Source organism: Callorhinchus milii, unplaced genomic scaffold, assembly GCF_018977255.1.
Source record: "Callorhinchus milii isolate IMCB2004 unplaced genomic scaffold, IMCB_Cmil_1.0 Scaffold5, whole genome shotgun sequence".
NCBI classification, from domain to species: domain Eukaryota; kingdom Metazoa; phylum Chordata; class Chondrichthyes; order Chimaeriformes; family Callorhinchidae; genus Callorhinchus; species Callorhinchus milii.
In genome coordinates, this window is record NW_024704746.1 from 48,342,248 (window position 1) to 48,359,448 (window position 17,201).

Sequence of the window (17,201 nt, forward strand, 5' to 3'; positions counted from 1 at the left end):
CACCCCCCACTGGAGTGCACATATCAAAGTTGAACATCAATTTAATGGATGACTACAATTATATGCAAAGGAAAGGTGCTCAGAGGGGTTGGATTTTGTCAAATACCAAATGGAACTAATGAATGAAAAATAGCACTGACGGCAATGAAACAATAGAAAATAGGATAAGATAATGGTGTGTTTTGCGAGTGGTGAGCACAGTTTTAGAGAGTATCATGAGCAATGGATTATAGCATGCTTGCAAAGAATGGGTTATGGAGACCTGTCGTGTATTGGTTAGCGCACTCGCCTCGCAAGCGAGAGGACCCGGTTCCATTCCAGGGCACGGCAAAACCTTAGGCAAATTTCCTCACTCCGCATGCCTCTGTTTACCTAGGAGTAAGTAGGAACCTGGTTGTTAGTCGATTGTTGGTTTGCTCTCTGGGGGTAATAATCCCTTAAAAAATAAAACATTTGGTCACTCAATCCACGATACTGCTGTGCGCAATTAGCTGCAGCGTTTCTCCCAGTCAATTCACTTTACAGTATATTCTGTGAAGTACTTTGAGCTATCTCAACAAAATGATAAGGTGTTATATCAAATGCAAGGATTATCATTATTATACTGAACAATACATTACAGAGAGTGGGCATCATAGGAGGAGCTGTCTTACAGGCAGCAAGGTGTTAAAGCTGCAGAACATTATACAAGGCAGAGTTGTTACAGACATCAGGATATTATAACCCCCAGTCAAAGACTAGAGTGCAGAAATGGTAGAATGGTATAAATTCCTATTATTTTTAATCTGTGATTGATGTTTAAAGTACTCTGAGACGTCATGAAGGATGCTATGTGAATGCAAGTTGTTGTTGATATACATGTTGTCATGTGCATGGTCCAGCAGTAAGAGACATGATGAAACGTTACCATCCTATGGAATTTTTAGCACAGGAGTTATGCATTGTCTGCCTCCAACTCCATACTTACTTGCAACCCAAGAAAAGCCAATGCATCCAGACCCATGTCAGCACCAGCATGATGATGGCGATGGGAAAACTAAAGACAAACCAGGTTCCAAAGTTGATGGAGCGTGCGTCAGGGTAGCGGCTGTCAAGTGAGAGAAGAAGGCAGAAGTCAGACAAGAACTATTGGCATCATAGGCAGGAGCCGTAAATCATCCACCAAATGGGGAGTGGCACAGGAGTTGATTTTTCGAGGTTGCTCTGAACACTTGTATATCTGCCCCTTTTACAGCGAGATTTGCAATGGAGAATGTTCCTGTTACACAAGAAAGAATATATTGAGGGTTGGATTCCGAACCAGACGTCTATTGGATGGAGTTTCGCCTTGTGTGCCAATCATGTAAGTGGATGTGCTAATCATGTATGTGATGGTCGGGTACAGGTGTATGTTGATGCTTATATTTGTTTTAGTGGGTTCCGGCGGCAGGAATATAGTGGGTGAAACAGGATTGTCAGCTCTGAGGTTTGTCATCCCAAAGGGTTGTCAGCTCTAAAGATTGTCAGCCCTGCTCTTCAGGCATATTGTGGGCACAGCAGGCTCAGGATGCATATTCACCACAATGTCACTTTCACCAGAGCTCATTACATGGTTGTGTGTTAAAGTATATCAGCAGCATCGATGCCGCTTAGTTTACGACAGTGCACCATGGTAACAACAGTCTGAGCCCAATACTGCAAATAAATAATTGAATGCAGGTCTGATCACCACAAGATAGCGACCTCTCCTAAAATCAGCCTTTCAACCACATTGATGCACTAAATACTTTAATTAATACCTATTTAGCCCCACCAAATGCATCCTCTCCTAAAATTTCAGCTTTGCAAATAAACCATTGCACTGAAAAAGTTAATTAAAGGCTGATTATCACCACTGTATGGCCTCCTCTCATAAAGTCTCAGCCTCACAATCACATCAATTGCACAAAATAATTAAATGCAGGTCTGATGAACACCACTGGGTGGTGCCGTCCCCTAAAGACAGCCTTACAACCACATCAGCCCCAACAGTGCTACGTGGAACAAATGAATAAACTTGCATTTGATATCATCTTGTCAAGATGTATCAAAGCGCTTCACAGTATATACAGTGAAGTGGATTGACTGTGTATTTTGTAGGTAACTGTGGCAGGCAGTTTTGCACACAGCAGAGTCCAACAAACAGCCCCGCCATGAATGACCTTTTTATTTGGGTGGTTGTTGTCCAGGTCACTGGGAGAAACTCTCTCCTCTTTTCGAATAGTGCCATGGGATCTTTATTGTCCACCTGAACAGGTAGGTGGGACCAGTCTAACATCTCATTTGAAGGACGGCACCTCCAACAATGCAACGCACCCCAGCATTGCATCGGAGTGATTTCAAGTCCTGATATGGGGCTTGAATCCACAGGCTTGAATCTTCTGCCTCAGAGGCGAGAGTGCTCCCACTGAGCCAGGCTAACACACATATCTAATTGTTTAAAGGCAACAAACAGCAGCAGTCAATCCCCTGCTTTAACAAATCGATCCCTGTAGTGTTGGATAATTGACAGAACAATAACTGCGATAAATATCACATTACAAGCCGAGTCCTGGAAATGGGGAAGCAGAATTTGGCACATGATTATGGTGAAAAACACAAAGACCTGTCAACTGAGTTCTGTTGTTCTGGTGAAGAGTCGCATGCAAAATGTCAACCGATCCAATGTACATCGACCTGCTGAGCATTTGCTGTATTTTAGTTTTTGCAATTTTCTTTACAAAATCAGCAAAATTCAACCTATGGCAATATGAACGATAATGTGAATGAATTTCCCGTCATCAAATCATTGGGCTAGTCGTGTGTGCAAGAATGTGAACAAATTCCAGCTTTCAAGTCCTAGATCTAATAGTGTGTAGAGGAAGGAATGCACTGCCTGAGAGTGAATGACCTGACCTGTTAAACTGCTCAGCAAAGATGAGGTTGGTAGAGGTGCCAGTGATGGTCATGAGGCCCCCAATGGTTGCTGCATATGTGATACTGAGCGACAGGCACTTGCAGATCATGTGGTCATGCTTGGTTTTATATTTGTTGCTGTACTCCTTACTGAGCTTGGTCGGACAGTGAGGTAGTTCGGTTTGGCCCTGGAAAGAAAGAAAGCAAGAGGACAATGAAGAGAAAGCCTGGATCAGTGAGTCCCATTCAGTGACTCACTGATCCATGCCAGACGGCGTCTCAGAGCGCTTCACAGTAACGGATCCCGGGGCCGAACCAGGGGGAAGGGGAGGAAGGTGACCAAAGGCGCGGTCCAAAAGAAAGGTCTTCAGCCGAGACCTGAAAATAGGAAGAGAGGGGGCGAGGCAAAGGGAGTGAGGAAGGGAGTTCCAGACCCTCGGGGCATAGTGGCTGAAGGCACGGCAGCCGAGGGTGAAAAGGAGGACTCGGGGACAAGAAGGAGGCCAGACCCGGTGGAATGAAGACAATGGGTACTATTTTGAGGAGAGAGGAGAGAGGAGATCAGAGAGGTAGGGGGGGTGCAGAGGAGTGGAGGGATTTGAAGACAAGGGTGAGGATCTTGAAGTCAATCCTCTCTGGGACAGGCAGCCAGTGCAGTCTGGCAAGGACTGGTGTAATCGGGGAGCGGAGTTTGGTGCGGGTGAGAATGCGGGCGGCAGAGTTTTGTATGACCTGGATTTTATGGATGGTAGTGGAGGGGAGACCTGGAGGAGGGTATTTGAATAGTCCAGCCGAGAGATGACAAAGGCATGGACCAGGGTTTCAGTGGCTTTCGGAGAGAGGTATTTGCGGAGACGGGCGATGCGTCGGAGGTGGAAGAAAGCGGTGCTGGTGAGGGACCAGATGTGGGAGAAAGGATAATTGGGGATCGAACCTGACGCCTAGGTTGTGTATGGGTTCGGAGAGTTTTAGTGGGAGGTTGGGTAAGTGGAGAGGTGAGAGCCGTGAGATTTTAGACGTTGATAAGAGCCAAAGTATGGCTTTTGTCTTGTCAATGTTCAGGAAACTGAAGAAAATTTGCGCTCATCCAGCTCCTCAGGGGACTGAGGGTTGCAAAGTGAAGTGGAAAAATAGAGTTGGGTGTCGTCCGCATACATGTGGAAGTTTACCCCATGTCTGCAGATGACATCCCCAAGAGGGAGCATGTAGATCAGAAAGAAGAGGGGGCCAAGGATGGATCCTTGGGGTACCCCGCAGGTAACTGGGTGAGAGTGGGAGGAGAAGCCGATTGTGCAGATGTACTGCTGGCCGTTCGTGAGGTAGGACTCGAACCAGGTGAGTGCGGTCCACTGAGGATGATGGAGGAAAGGCGGTGGAGGAGGATGGCGTGATCGACTGTGTCGAACACGGCGGAGAGGTCCAGGAGGACAAGAAGGCAGAGGGAGCCCTGGTCAAAGAGAGAGGATGTCGTTTGTGACTTTCACAAGCGTAGTTTCTTTACTGTGGGCAGGTCGGAAACCAGACTGGAGGGGTTCGAAGAGGGAGTGGGAAGAGAAGTTTGCACAGAGTTGATTTGCAACAACACGTTATAGGACTTTTGCGAGGAAGGGCAGGTTTGAAATAGGGCGGTAGTGGCTGGGATTTGAGGGATCTAGGGGAGGTTTTTTGAGGAAGGGGGGTGATGACAGCAGTTTTGAGGGGGGCAGGGACTGATCCAGATGAGAGGGACTGGATGATGACATCAGCCAGTAGTGGGCAGAGGAGGGGGAGTTGGGTGACCAGGATGATAGGATGTGTATCCTAAAAGATGAGATCAAATTCAAACAAAAGCCTTCATCATCTGCACTTCTTTTGTGACTTGTTCCAAGACCTTGGCCAATGTCACTGCAGCTGAAGAGGCTTAGCAACAGCACACTCATTCACAACTGCCCCACCTTTCGTTCAAGGTCTGAGTTTTGCTTTTGTGGCCAAGTCATGCCAGTTGCACGTCGAGTTCAGAAATTCTCACACAAAAAATTTCCAGTTGAACTAAAAAGATTGAAGGAACATTATCATATAGGACCCCAGGTTCACTTGACATGAAGTTGTCTTTCTTCTTCTATGCCAGTCTTATAGAATCATAGAATTATACAGCACAGAAGGAGCCCATTCGGCCCATCGTGCCAGTGCAGGCTCTTGAAAGAACTGTCCAAATTAATCCCACTCCCCCCCCCACCCCATGCAAAGTCAGTAAGTTGGGCAGCAACTGCTGTATTTCAACAACAACTAGCATTGAAGTCGTTTGCACCTTGTACACAAAATAAATGCCTCAAAGCACAAAGATGATAAAATGGAGTAGAAATGAAGGGAATTTTGTTAGATGGGCAAATGTTTCTTGGATTGTCTAGTCTGCATTTACTGAAGTTGGTTTGTTCTGAAGGCTGTGCATTCCTCTCTACATTCCCCCACCCCTATCTGAATGGCCAAGATTGTACCTGACTACCTGGTGAAGTCCTGACCTTCTCCCCTATGTTTGCTGCAGAGGCTCAGCCAGACACAGCTCAGTGCTGTATTTACTGAGTCAACACCAGCAACTAGATGCAGATGCTGAACAAACATCGCATTACAGCAAGGCCTCGACCTTTGGGATCTGTTATAGCGCTCAGTTACAACGCTAAGTTACGGCGCTATGATACGGTGCTATGATATAGCGCTAAGTTACGGCGCTATGTTATGGCGCTAAGTTACGGTACTATGTTTCGGTGCTATGATACAGTGCTATGATATGGTACTATGAGTTTGTGTAGTTGTAATTAGAGCAGATTATGAAGCCTAATGGGGTCACCAGATCCAAAACAGTCATACTTGGCCCTCCTAGCTTGTCTGTCCTGAACCACTCTATGACTGCCAAAGGAAAGTGGGTACTGCCAAAGGAGAAGGAAGACATGTAAATGTGAACCCGGGGCCCCATATCATAGCACTCCTTCACTCTTTTTAGTTTAACTGGAAATTTGTTGTGTGAGAATTTCTGAACTCAACTTGGAAGCTGACATGACTTGGTCACATAAACACAACTCAGATAGAACCTACAAGGTCAGCAAATCCTGCCAAGCTGTACCGAGGGGAGATGAGGCTGTATTGTGGCCATTTTTAAACAAGCACGTACCTGGGGAAGGAGCACATTAGGTTTGACTTGCCCATTGGGAACAACCAGTGAGGTCAGAGCATTAACATCCTGTAAACAGAAAATGGCCTGTTACAGCTAACTAATTAAATATGGTATTTTCTTACCCTTGTCCATCTCCTTTCACTGTGTACCATCCCCAGCCCAAAAGGCTGGTCTTCCTTCTGCTTTTCCCCCCCCTCTTAATGGCAAAACCCCTGTAATACACTTGGTATTTCACTGTGACATGGCTGAGATTGGGGGAGAAGTGTGAACCCCTACTGCGCTCGTCTCGATGGTACTGTGGTGGCATAAACAAAACCAAGATAATATCCGCTCTCTCTAGTTCAACTACAAATCACACAGTCACTACACTTTACAGTAAATTCTGTGAAATAGTTTGAGATGTTCTGTCGATATGAAAGGTGCTTGCGATGTCAAGTGCAAATTTTTTTATTTAAGGACACAAACAATGTGACAAGTTTATAATTGCTATTGATATTCGGGTCAGTGATATCCATTAAAAACAGTAAAGTTAGCTAGTCTTGACCCTGTACCAACACTTAACCGAGCTGCGGAGTACACTGGAGCCTTTAAACATCTTCAGGACTTTCTCATCACTTAATGGTTTTCACACAGACAAGTAATGTGATTAGCATAAATATGTAGAGTGATTGGTTCCTATGGGGTTTAAAGACCTACCTGGGATTAACATTAATACTTGAGGTTTGTGGCTGGATTGCTCTCTCTTACCAGACCATCCTTGGTTTAGAATTAAGTGTGCCGTGTTCATGGCTGGCACTGTGGGGCTATCCTGGATTAGGAAAGTCCGTACACTTGGAATAAAGAAATGTGTAATCACTGAAGCTCTAAAACACTGAACAAGCTGAAAGTTGCATTGAATGTTTTAGAATTTCAACAATTACACATTTCCTATGCTATAGGGTGACCATATTTTGTAAACAAAATCCAGGGATATATATTAAAAAAATTGAACTCACCACAACTCCTGATGCTGGCAGTACTAAAGAAAATTGGTGGATTAATGGCTATATTTCTCTGATGAGTAGATCTGTTTTAGAATTTTGTTTTTCTTCCTCAGCTTGTTGCTGAACTCAAGACAGGGCAGATTTGGCCCCAGGGACACAATACCTCATCTGGGGACTGTCCCCGGACATATTGTCACCCTAACTGTACACCCACACTAACTCCTTTCACAGTCTCATGCTTTGTGCCTGCCCAAGATTTTGGGTTTAACTAGGAATCTTTCAGATGAAGCTTTACAATAAGCCTTGTGAATGTCTACAAATCGATAACTTAGAATAATGGATCAAGGTGGGGGGTGACTTGCAGACTGGAATTAAGGGGATCAGTTGGAGATTTAGATCTAGAATGATGAATGATAGAATAAGTTGCAGACAGCAGTCTAATTGAAGAGTTTAATGCCAAGTGTCAAAGCTAGATCCCACATACTTCTTTCCTTCTCTCTCTCTCTCTATATATAAAGCAATCATCATGCTTCACAGAAAGGTGCTAAAAAAGCAATCAAACTGTTGATCACCTTGTTATTTCAACAAGTCTCAGACAGTTCCAAATCACACACTGGGGTATAACACACTGCAAATTACTGCCTTAATCTCGTTCACTATCGTCTGCAGTTAAGTCGCTGTCAAACATCATAAAGCCACTGGAGGGAGAGAACAGCGAGGTCATAAATTTGTAAGGTACATAGCCTGTCAACAGCCAACCCGGGATCAGTGCTGGTATTACTAACCTGATCCTTGGGCTGACTCAGCATCTGCAGATCAAGTTGGTTGTTCTTTGCTCCACTGGAAAATTAAAAAAAATTGAAATAATTCCACTTGATTTATGGGCCAAATAACTCTGAGCTAATTCACAGTCTGGCTACAACAACACCTCGTCAGCTCTGGACAGCACAGTTATTCTGTTGTATACAGGCATGTGCTAGAGCTTTTTTTTAAGCAGGACTTTCTCACCACTTAACCATGAAGATTTTTTACACAGACAATTAATGCGACTAGCATAAGTATGTAGAGTGATTGGTTCCAATGGACCTATCTGGGATTAATATTAGAACGTGGCTGGTTCGCACTCTCTTTCCCAACCCTCCTTGATTTAGAAGTAGGTGTGCAGTGTACATGGCTGTTCATGCTAGTACTGTGGGCCTATCATGGATTAGGAAAGTCCATACACTTGGAATAAAGAACCTCTAAAACACTGAACGAATTGTAGATTGCATCAGTTGTTTTAGAAATTTGACAATTACACATTTCTTATGCCACTTACACCCACACTGTGCTTTCCACATTCTTCCCTCTAGCCAATTACATCCGACTTTAGCTTCTCCTCCAATTCCAGATTTTATTCAATGTAATTTTATACATTCCCCCCAATCCATCGCAGTGAAACTTACTTTTCATTGAGTAAGATGAACTCAAGCTGTTTCTTTTCATTCTCCTCTTCTACTGGAAGGAAACAGAGAGGCAACAAACAGAATAAAACACCGACACATTGCAGAGCTGCTCATTTTTGGGGGGGTACGGGAGGAAATTAAAAGATTCATGTGATTGTTGACTGGTAGTATCCATGTTAATGTAAAATTGCTGTCAGCCAAGATAATCAAATATGAGGCTACATTCAGAAAATTTGATTATAGGTTAAAAATATTTATCTACTAATATGCAGTCACTACACTCACAGTAAGATCCTGTGAAAGCTTTGAGACCTCAACAAACGAGATAAGGAGCTCTATCAAATCAAAGTATTATTATTATTCTAACCTAGCATAGGTTTCTGTTGAGGCTACGTTTGGAAAAGTGGGTGGTTTATAAAAGGGCCTAAATACTTTAGAGAGAGTTAATGGAAGCGAAATATGGATTTTTCTGGTCTTCAAGGCCTGAGGAGAGTCTAGCTACAACTCAATATGGATAAGATGGAAACTATCCTCTTTGGCTCCCACCACCGTCTCCCCACTTCCAATTCTGATCTCTTCAATCTCCCCGGCCTCTTTCTCAAACTCACTGAACCATTGAGTAACCTCTGCATTCTCACCCATACGAAACTCCACTCAGCAATCACCCCAGTCCTCGCCAGGCTCCACCAGTTCCCTGTTTCCCAATGGATCGCCCCAGGTCCTCATCCTCACTTATATATCCCTTCACACCTTTACTCCTTATCTCTCTGATCCTCTCCTCCATCGCTCGACAGTCAAACACCAAAATCCAAGAGTATGCTCTCAGCTTTACAGATGACACTATTGTGATCGGTGTCTCCACTGAGAATACTGTGGGAGAAATGGGACGGAACAGTAGAATTCAGGAATAAGTATCTGGTGGGCCTTAGAACACACAGAGTCCAAAGGACACTGAGATTCCTTTCTGATAGAACATATTGTCAACTGTATTGCTAAATTGTCAACACTCTATGTATGTACGTGTATGTGTGTATTTGTGTATGGGTGTGTGCATACATATACCTGTGTGTGTTGTATAGGTGTGGGTTTATAGGTGTTTGTGTATGTGTGTGTCCATGTAGATATGTATGTGTATTGTATGTGCGTGGAGGTGTGTATGTTGCCTGTGTGTATAGGTGCAGGAGTGTGTTTATTGTGTGTATATATTGTGTGTGTGTGTATATGTGTATGTGTGTAGGTGTGTGTATATTGTGTGTATAGGCGTATGTGTGTGTATCGTGTGTACTGTGTGTGTTGTCTGTGTGTATACGTTTGTGTGTTGTGTGCCTGCTGGTATCTACCTACCATACTTTTGGGAGCTTGAGCTGCTGTAGGTATCTTCCGCACTGTCTGTGTCTGTGATCACCGCCAGCTCCACATCAGACTCCAAGCTGGTGTTGATGAGTTGCTGCAGGACGGCCTCAGCGATGGGCATCACCATGGCTGTGGTGGAGGTGTTACTGAGCCACATGGACAGGAACACGGTGCAGCACATGAACCCTAACACCAACCTGTGAGAGACAGACAGGGTAAATGCCATAATAATAATAATATTACTCCTTGCACTTGATATAGCGCCTCATCACTTCTTCGAGACATCTCAAAGTGCTTCACAGAATATACTGTAAAGTGGAGTGACTGTGTATTTTGTGAGCAAAACGTGGCAGCCAATTGTGCACAGCAGTGTCCCACAAACAGTCGTGGATTGAAGTGACCAATTTATTATATATTTTTTTGAAGGAAAAGCGATCCACTAATTGACTAAAAACCGGGTTCCTACTTACTGCTAGGTAAACAAAGGAGTGTGGAGTAAGGAAACTTGCCCAACGTTTCGCCCTGCCGGGAATCGAACCCAGGTCTCTCGCTTGCGAGGCGAGTGCTCTCACCACTGAGCTACAGGACTCCGCTCCAATAGCTCTCACTCTGCCCTGTTTGATGTGCCCAGGCCCTCGCTGACGTACAGTGGATACCCACATGCCCGGCTTGGCGCCCGCTATCATCACCATGCGGAGGGCGATCCTCTTGTGTAGGTTCCACTTCTCAATGGAAGCGGCCAGGCAGATAACCCCGATCAGCAGAAGCGTTGTGTCCTTGAAGTACTCCGAGGCCACCTGTAGACAATCAGAGAGACGGCATCAACTTCAAAACAAAACATCTCTTAAAACACAGTAGAGTACAGCAGAGTGCTCAGAGTGAATTATACCTACGTCACACTGAGAATTTCCTTATACATTGAGTCACCAACTTCCCCTCTACACCACACCAATGCCTCTCACACCAGAACCACCCAGAGCCTTCACCCAGCCCAGCCACTCTCCAGCCCATGACCAATCCCCAGCCCATCCCCCTCTCCCAATCATTGCCCCTCTCCCACCTCATGCTCCTCATCCAGACAGTGTTGAGCAATGGCTTCCACAATGGCCAGTGATTCCAGTGGACAGACGTTTAGATTTCCGATGTCTGCCTCTCAAAAAACAGAGACAATAATCAGCAACTTCAAAGAGATGTATTTAACATCCAAATAATTAGTCAGCCCCTACTTGCCACATCTCAGAAACTCCAATACTTGTTCATTCCCTCCTAATAATTCTTTGTAAGTTTGTGGTGAGGAAAAGTAAACATAGTTGAGTTCAGGCTGACACATGAGAGGGCTCCACCCAACCAATAAAGGTTTAATTGAATTATTCTCCTAATCTCCAAATCACAATGTGACAAATTCTGAGAGTAGATTGTGTGGGTTGAGCAGAAGGAGCTGTTTTGGATTGTCTTTTTTGACATTTCCAGATAGAAATAGAAGCAGGAAGGTTAAGTTCGTTACTGTTGATAGTTGGTGTCTTGGCTCTAAGCAAAGAATGAGTATGCAAATGTACGCTTTTGCATCCTCTCCTCCCTGCATCTCATTGTACTGTAATGAAAACTCATGGCACTCCTGCTTATTGTCAATTATTTTCCTCAGGACCTACTTTGAAACTCGCAATCCATTCAATCTTCCCTTCCTTCTATCAATATCCCAGTTTGGTGTTATCTTATCTAAACTATTTGATTTATCTATTCTGTTCTCTTACTCTTTTCAACATCAGTAGACATCAGTCCTTCATCGAAAATGAATAACCTTTTACATTATAGTTACATTTGATATAGTGCCTTTCATGTCACAAGGACGTCTCAAAACGCTGCCTACGATATACTATAAAGTGTAGTGACGGTATATTTTGAGGGTAAACAATGCCGCAGCAATTTACGCACAAAAATGTCCAATAAACTACCATGAAATTAATATGAGATTGTTAACCATTGGCGAATTATTGGGATTGAAATCTAGATTTCCCAGTAAAGAAATTACACCTCCTACCTAACTGTGATACAGTTCACATTTGTGTCACTCCACCTGGGTTGATGGCTTTCCCTGAATATCTTTTAGGGAACTATGCGCAATAATGTGTAACTGTTTTATTGTTTAATGGGGATACGTAAAGGATTCATTTGGATTTCAGCAGTGAGCCTGGTTCTGACACGTTATACTTTTTATGGAAGCATGTTATTGAAATGTAAAACGGACAGACAAAGATTGTAGTTCAGTTAGTTTGTTGAGTATACCTGGACAGAGCAAGTCCCCTTCTGCAGACTTTACTGTACTAAAATATCAGTTCAGAGACTAAAGCTAAATTGCCATAATGTGACCGGGTCTTAGCATCCTGGTCACTTTCCTCCTTACCCAACTGAGCTCCAATAAACAAGAGACTGCTCAGTCTGCAGTCGACACTGTTTGCTCAGAGATAAGGGTTCAGCACTTCAGTATTAAAAGTTCAGCATATGTGTGTGTGTTTGTAAGTATGGAGGAGATGGGGTGATAAATAACCCATTACATTGATAAGTGATGTGATTTTAAAGAGGGAACTTTAGCCCCCGTCTCTGACGCACTGCAAAACAGCTCTAATCATCGGAATGAAGTTACAGATTGACTTCTGTTTATCCCTTGAGCGATTTTATTTCACCCTTTTCTCGAAAATATTAGCATCTTAGGTGGCAGGAGATGTGGGAGCACTGGCAGTGTGCACTGTGGTGTGACAGGACCACACTTTCATGACAATGATTCCTCCACTGAGTGCTGAATTCTCAAATCCACTGTACCAGAAAGGCTGCAAACCATAACTCACAAGTACAAAGGGAATGGCTGAAAAAAGAGTACCCCATGTCTGACCCCAATATAGATTCCTATTATTGGTACAAGACTGACATCCAATACAAATCTCTGACACTGGTGCAAACCCTGCTAGGGCAACATTTATAGGGGGAAGGGGTCTGCAAGTATTTTGTCCACAAATATTATTATTATGAATATAGCTTGGAAACCCGAAAGAGGGGAAGGGAAGAAAATAACAAAGAGAGGAATCTCACCATCAAACAAATCAAATATTTGCTCCCCAAGGAGTGAGTTGATGAAAGTTGTAACCATGTCCCACTGTGACACGGAGTTAACTATTCTCAGACAAGGTAGCACTTTTCACTGGAGGATTGTTCCAATGATTAAGGTGAGTAAACTTTAGCCAGTTGGCAATTTTGTCTGGAGGTACAATGGTCAAACAAAGGACTGATCACAAAATCAGTGTCATTGGTCACTAAAATGTTGACAACTAAAAAATTTGTCATTCAATCATCGATCCCTAAATCATTAGCCACTGAAGCCGTGGTTACAACGCAATAGTCACTAACTCATTGGTCACTACGCTATTGGTCACGAACCTACTAACCACTGACCTGGTGCTTTTATTTGGTAGCACTCATTTATGTATCTAGACTTCACCACACATCCAAGTTTCTCATCTCAGTGGAGCCGTTGTGGGACACACCAAGTGCAAGGTGGAGGCGTATGTCCCCCAATAAAGGAGGGAAGAGAAAGAGAAGGAGGTTCACTCTGGTTTACTCCTGTATATCGCATAGGAATGTGGTGCTCCACAACCAATTTGCTTCACTGTTGTCATACAGACAGACTCAAGTGATACAAGCAGACAAGAACTTACAAAAATCTATTTATCTTTTTACCATTACATTCTAGAAATGTTCAGATGCTTATATAGTGCCCTTCATGCTACCCTGTATGGAGGGCGCTATATAAATGCAAGTTGTTGTTGTTTTGTTGTTGTATGATTGTTAAGTAGCCGTCACTGCCCCAGCAACCTTACTGAAGGATGTAAAACGCAGTATCATAATGAAAATGGGGGGCATCTAATTCCTTTGACAGCATTCTGACACCAAGAGATTAGTTCTTTGCCAGGCTTCAAACTAGCCGCCTGGCATTCAAGAGTCTGAAATTTAATTAAAATGTTTTCCTAATCATAACAAAACTTTAAATTCCCAAATCCTCAAAGTAGGTCACTTCATCCATAAAGCTCTGTCATTGGCTGAAGTTTACAAATCCCATTCGGCATCTGATAATAAAAAGATCCAGACTGACAGCAGTGTGAAGACTGGGGAAGAATTTCAGGTTCAGTCCAAAGCTCTTAGGAACCATGGACACACAAAGTAGAGCACATGCCATGAGGAAACTTGAGGAATGAAAAGCAGAATTCCAACTTAAAGGCTTTCAGTCATCTCCATTGGTTGGCTCCATTTGTAGCACTCCCTTCTCTGGATCACCAGGGGTGTGTTCATCCTCTAACTCCCCCCCCCCACCCCCAACCCCATATTGGGATTTCAGCTCATAGTCTACATTTGTCTAAGGTTGTGCGAGTGTGATCTTGATGTGCACAAAACAGATCCCCCCACATTCACACACACACTCATACACACACTCACAAAGGTAGCAGTGCACTTGAACTAACTACTGCAAAGTATTTTGTGAGGTTTCAATGTGAATGAGATGCTATAAAAATGTATTTCTCAATGTGGCAGAAAGTGGGTTCACTTGGGGACGGCGGAATTTGCAAGATTTTAGCAAAAGAATTCATGGAATTCTGAAGGTTACCCAATGAGATGATCCTCTGCATCCCTGCTGATATGCCAGTCTCCGGCGTAAAGATTTAAGTATTAAATCCATGCTAGAAGGTGAGGACTAGCAATCGTAGCACCTGAGGCAGTCTTAATGCCCATTCTCAGTGTAAAAATTGTCATGTGCCTGTTGTACCCGAACAACCTCAAACTGCTGAGATTAGATGGCAGACATCCTGAAATCCTCAGGGAAATGAGGCAGGAAAAATACAAGGCTCGGGCTAATAATTATATAGAGGGTACAAGTAAGGAACGGTATCTGAGGAGGTAAATGGTACACAGACAAAGAAATCCATTTAGCCAAAACTCTCCTGTAGGAAAAACTCTCAGGGGTAATTTGGCACAAGGAATGTTATTAATGATCATCTAAAAGGATTTTAAGACATAAAGAAGAGTCAGCATGGATTTAGAAGCCATAGGTTATGCCTGATAAATCAATTGCAATTCTTGGAAGAGGTAACTCATTTAATAGATCAGCACAATTCAGCAGATAGAACCTACTTAGATTTTTGAAAGGTATTTGATAAACGACAACAATAACATTACATTTGTATAGTGCCTTTCACGTCGGGAGGACGTCCCAAGGCACTGGACAGTCAGAGTTTCAGACACGAGCTGGTGGTCAGGATTGGGGAGGGTGGAGAGCAGGAGGGAAGCAGGGTGATCAAAAGCACGTTCGAAGAGAAGGGTCTTGAGATGGGTCTTGAAGGAGGTAAGGGAAGGGGCTGTGGGATAGAGTTCCAGAGGGTGGGAGCAGAGTGGCAAAAGGCTAGGCGGGGGACGTGAAGCAGGTCGGAGCTCGCTGAATGGAGGAAGCGAGTAGGATGATAGGGCGTTAGGAGGTCACAGAGGTAGGGGGCAGCAAAACCATGGAGGGCTTTGAAGGTGAGGGCCAGGATCTTGAACTGTATCCTCTGTGTGATGGGAAGTGGACTTGGGCGAGGATGGAGGATTTAAAGTTCCACTATATGCAGGAAACATGTCTACACAAGGAAGGGATGGCCATTATTGAAGTGGAAGGAGGAAAAAGAATTTGTATGTGATGACTGATCATTCATCACTTGCATCCAGGCAATGTGAAGTGGTTATCAACCCAGTAATCAAATTCTAGGATACATCTCAAGGTCATATGCCTGCAAATTGAAACAGCTTATCCTAACCTTTTATAACATTGTGATAAGACAACATTTAGAATACTGTGTTCAATTTTGGATACCCTGTCTTCAAAATGATAAGGATGTCATGGAATGGGTTAAGAAAAGAGTAAGAGGGTTGATTCCAGGACTTGAGCTCTCCGTTTCGAGGAGTGCCTCTGTTGTGAAATTAAAACTACACATTAGTTTCAATGTTAGTTTACTCTGACTACAATCCTTTCCCTAAAAACCTCATACAGCCAATTTCATTAGAGCAAGAGTTTTTGATAGCTCACAGGATCCTGGTCTTTAAAATGCTGAACGCTATTGATAATGCACATGTTATCCCAAAAAATGCAAATGTGAGCGCTGAACTGGAGGACAGCAGTATAACATTAGCAAACCTCAAGATTAGAATTTAGAAGGATTTTGTTTTCCCCAGAGCAGTGAAGATAAGGAGCAGACCCACCGAACGTGAAGTCAATTAACCCCTTCCTGATTAGGTCGATCAGGTGTGAGGTTGATGGTTATAAGAAATTATTAAATGCTCTGGGACAGTGCCAGTGCCATCTGTACAACACAGAATATCTGAGTTAAAGAGATCATTTTGCTCAATTCTATTCAGCAGTCAAGGAAACATTTGGCAGGGTATCTCCTAAAAGGGTTAACCGTGGTTGGTTACTTAGGAGATTAAGTTGGGTAGAATGGCAGTACGTGGAGGGAGGGTCACATGTTCCATATTGAACTCCATCCCTCACCCAGAGATGTCTCCATTGTCCCTCCAGCCACCTCCCTTACAAAGGGCAGTAACTGTGTCCTCTCCACATACAGAGCAGTGTCTGAGTGGGAAGTTTGGGGAACTGTGCTGAATCTGAATCACTGTAAAATGTACCATCTGCCTGGTTGAGGCTCTCCACTGTATAAGTGCAATTTCCACCAGTTTGATTTTTCAATATGCTGAGCACACAATGGACAGGGTAACGTGCTCTCTGTGCAACGACCAGAGAGCTGAGTGACTGGAAGCCAGCGGGGGGATGGAAGAGGGAATACCGAGCACAAGTGGGAAACACTCAGTGGCATGTGCAGAGATGTAGGTGCCATCTGACCCGTTATCCCTGGGTTCTCCACAGACTTTCAAACAGATGGACAACAGGTTTGCTCAGTCTTGCTCAGTTACCCTGGGGAAGTGTTGCTAAGGGTGAATGTACAAATTCTTGGCTTCCTGCCTAGCACAGCACTTTGATCACTTTGTTGCTTCCCGGAACTCCCAGGAAAACTGATAGCTGCTGTAATCAGCCAACAGCAACCAGTGTGTTCCAGAGGATATGATATTGTGTCTGTCCTTATCCTTGTAGCCTTCAGCCTCATTCCTAAGCAGATATTTATCAACTATTTTATAAAGGAGTTCATTCAGACAGTATTTTCTGGCTCCACATTTTCACGACTGCTTAGAGAAAACTAAGATCCAGTCTCACTTGAGGATCGCTAATCTTATACTAGTATCTTTCAGGGCTGGGCTGATTCACAGAACCATCTCTGTCACTCTGCTCTG

At 43.7% G+C, this 17,201-nt stretch overlaps 1 protein-coding gene and 1 non-coding gene across 3 annotated transcripts in view; both read right to left on the bottom strand.

Moving 5' to 3' along the window:
- LOC103181824 (solute carrier family 13 member 4) overlaps positions 1–17,201 on the bottom strand; it is a 50,449-nt gene that overhangs the window by 14,106 nt on the left and 19,142 nt on the right. Inside the window, exons 3-9 of one of the 2 annotated variants that reach the window (XM_007898537.2) lie at positions 10,503–10,639; positions 9,834–10,039; positions 8,490–8,538; positions 7,830–7,884; positions 6,059–6,127; positions 2,914–3,101; positions 968–1,087 (exon numbers count right to left, since the gene is read on the bottom strand). In XM_007898537.2, coding sequence (XP_007896728.1) covers positions 968–1,087; positions 2,914–3,101; positions 6,059–6,127; positions 7,830–7,884; positions 8,490–8,538; positions 9,834–10,039; positions 10,503–10,639 — 824 coding nt within the window. Of the gene's footprint in view, positions 1–967; positions 1,088–2,913; positions 3,102–6,058; positions 6,128–7,829; positions 7,885–8,489; positions 8,542–9,833; positions 10,040–10,502; positions 10,640–17,201 lie in introns of both variants that reach the window. The other variant, XM_042335793.1, reaches the window with a different exon arrangement.
- Positions 10,360–10,431, bottom strand: trnaa-cgc. Its single transcript has one exon. It is a non-coding gene; the product is annotated as a tRNA-Ala (tRNA).